This window comes from Anarhichas minor, unplaced genomic scaffold (assembly GCF_050575085.1).
Source record: "Anarhichas minor isolate MPS153535 unplaced genomic scaffold, ASM5057508v1 ptg000004l, whole genome shotgun sequence".
Lineage (NCBI taxonomy): Eukaryota > Metazoa > Chordata > Actinopteri > Perciformes > Anarhichadidae > Anarhichas > Anarhichas minor.
The window spans coordinates 15,487,521-15,490,195 of NW_027466450.1; the positions used below are offsets into that span (position 1 = coordinate 15,487,521).

At 40.4% G+C, this 2,675-nt stretch overlaps 1 protein-coding gene across 1 annotated transcript; it reads right to left on the minus strand.

The window, feature by feature from the left end:
* Positions 1-688: 688 nt before the first annotated feature.
* On the minus strand, positions 689-1,925 carry LOC142964325 (trace amine-associated receptor 13c-like). The gene is made up of 2 exons (XM_076104598.1): positions 1,714-1,925; positions 689-1,505 (listed from the first exon to the last, which is right to left on the minus strand). Exons 1-2 carry the CDS (start codon positions 1,923-1,925, stop codon positions 689-691), a joined length of 1,029 nt encoding a protein of 342 aa, XP_075960713.1.
* Between the last annotated feature and the right edge of the window lie 750 nt (positions 1,926-2,675).

Genomic DNA, 2,675 nt, shown 5'->3' on the forward strand with positions numbered 1-2,675 from the left:
CAGAGTCAAGTTACATCGGAGTGATTTTGTGACCTTCAAAAGAACTTTAAAAAATATCCAATATGGATAATAATTTCTTCAGTGTCCTCTTCTCCACCACCTTTTCCAAAATGTCTTGTCTGCAGCCAATGATGGAGCCGACCGTCTTAACCAGTTTGTTAAGTCTGTTGGCGTCTCTGGCTCCAATGCTGCTCCCCCAGCAGACTACGGCAAGTACATGTGCTGAACACAGTTTCACAACTACCTGAAAGAGATAATCAATATAAAGGTTGACCAATTAAAACATTTTTGCAGACCATTTGTAAAATCTGTGAAAGGCCCCTTGACATGATGCTGGCAGGCTCCTTTTTCTAAACAGGAAGAGATGCATTAAAGTCACGGAGTATAACTAAAGACCTGTTGGATCCAAAAAAAGAGAACAGTATTTCTATATTAATCCAAAGATCCTTCAACTTATTTGTTTTATGTTGGCCTTACAGGAGTCAGAAAACACATTTTCTGGAGTATAGTAGTAGTAGATTTCAGTGTTGCATTGAAACAGTACACAATATAAAGACATATATGATCTGCATGTAATAGTGTTCATACAGAGGTCACTGTACCAAGACTTTTACATCTGTTACTAAATTCTCACCACCATGACCAAGTACATTTTTCTGTCTTATTTCAGCCACCATGCAGTGTTTCTCTACAGTATGTTGGTCTCACATGAGCCAGGCTGCAGTATCTTAAGAGTAACAATGAGCCTGATGCATTTTCTAAACCAGGGGTAGAAAAAGGCATAGATCACAGGGTTAAGACAGGAGTTGAAATGGAACAGACATATTACAATGGCAGCAGTTGAGGCATTGAGCAAGGTGTCCTGGCCTGTGAGTGAAACACAATAATATGGGCAGAGGCACACTAGAAACACAACAATAACAACACCAAGAGTCCTGGCTGCTTTCAATTCAGATTTTTTAGCAGTTACACTGACTGAATGCTTGACAGAGAAAGCTGCAGTATGAGACCGCATGGCACGAGCATGAGACACAGCCACCACAAATACTCTCATATACAGAACTATGATGACAGTGACAGAACCAATAAAAGTCAAAAAAAGATCTGCACGTCCAGCAATGTAGTTAATGACAATGACACACTCTCCAAAGCAGGAATTATACCTGCCTGGTTGTTCCAGATTATCCTTCATGATCAGACTGTCAAGGGAAGCAGAACATATCCAACACAGACAAACACAGATCTTAACTCTTTTTTGTGTGACTTTGTTGGGATAATGTAGAGGCTCACAAATAGCCACATATCGGTCAACTGATATGAGCACCATGGTTCCTACTGAGGTAGAGATAATAATAAAGTCCAGAACATAATACAGAAAACACATGAGGTCACCGAGCAACCAGCAGCCGTCTATGAGCACAATTTGAAAGAGCATGAAGAAGCCCACAAATAAATCTGAGACAGCCAGAGAGAGGAGGAGGAGGTTGGTGGGTGTGTGGAGCTGCCTGAAGAGATAAGAGAACAACATGCTTATCATTAATGGTAGTCAATTTATACTATATATATATATATTATATTTAGAGATAAAAGCATTGACTGAAACACAAAAACATATTTCCTTTACAGTCTGAGATCTGATATTTAGTTTTGTTCCATTAACCATTTCTTTCTGCACAGCTACCAGTTTTATAAATTAATAAAACATATGAATACTTGAAGTGGGAGATGGAGATGATGACGAGCAGGTTGAGAGTCACAGTGAGCAGAGAGATGGAGGACAGTAAAATGTAAGTGAGCATAGATACAGAGTGAGGACGCATGGCCTTCCTGCAGGAGGAGTTGAGGAGTTCTGGAAAGCAAAGTTCGGCTTCTTCAAAGCTGTTCATTGTCAGAAAGAGGAGACAAGATGCTGCTGTGCTCGTCATACAACTGATTAATCTCTGTTCTTCCTCCACATCCCTCCTTGCTCTTTTACTCTGGTGACAACTTTCTCTTAGTGGGAGTGACTAAACTTCTCCCTTACTGTTTCATCTATCTTCATTGGGCTTTTCCCTGTATTTCACCCCCCCCTCCTCTATTTTACTTTTTCTTTCTAAACAATTACAAGTTCCATCATGCTCTGCAATGGGGAACAGCAAGGCACATCACAACGCAGCCAAAGTTGCCTTTTTAGGACAGTTGTGACCAGGACAAGAAGAAGGGAGTGTACAGTTAATGTCATGAACCTGGATGAGATAAAGAAGTTGTTGTGGTTTTCACACTAAATGACTGACCAGAATGACATGACATGGCCGAAGTCATGCTTCAACACATGTTCAAATATTAGTCTGTTTTAAACACATCTTTACTATGTGGTCAGTCACGGTGTTATGTGTTATGTTTATTCATGTAGACATCCAACACCTGAGGTTCAACAACAACTTTGGTCTGTGTTGCAAATCAAACAAATACAAAGTTATTTTTGTTACAGGCGACCCTTCGTCAGGTTTCTCATGAACCCGTGACTCACTCTCACATTGGTTTTAGCTAACTGCCTCTCCGACAGGTCCAGATATCAAGCAAGCTAGATATGTGCAATAAATCAAATACATATAAAGTGTTGCACGAGGGTCGTGGGATGAAGGGATGTAGGGTAAGGAATAAAAAGGTGTAGGGTAATGGAATGAGGAGGGGAA

Bases quoted from the DNA above. Each gene is read 5' to 3' on its own strand.
- LOC142964325 (XM_076104598.1), bottom strand. From the start codon at position 1,925: ATGACGAGCACAGCAGCATCTTGTCTCCTCTTTCTGACAATGAACAGC. The intron at 1,506-1,713 runs GTATTCATATGT...TTATCTCTTCAG, and splicing joins ATCTCCATCTCCCACTTCAA to GCAGCTCCACACACCCACCA.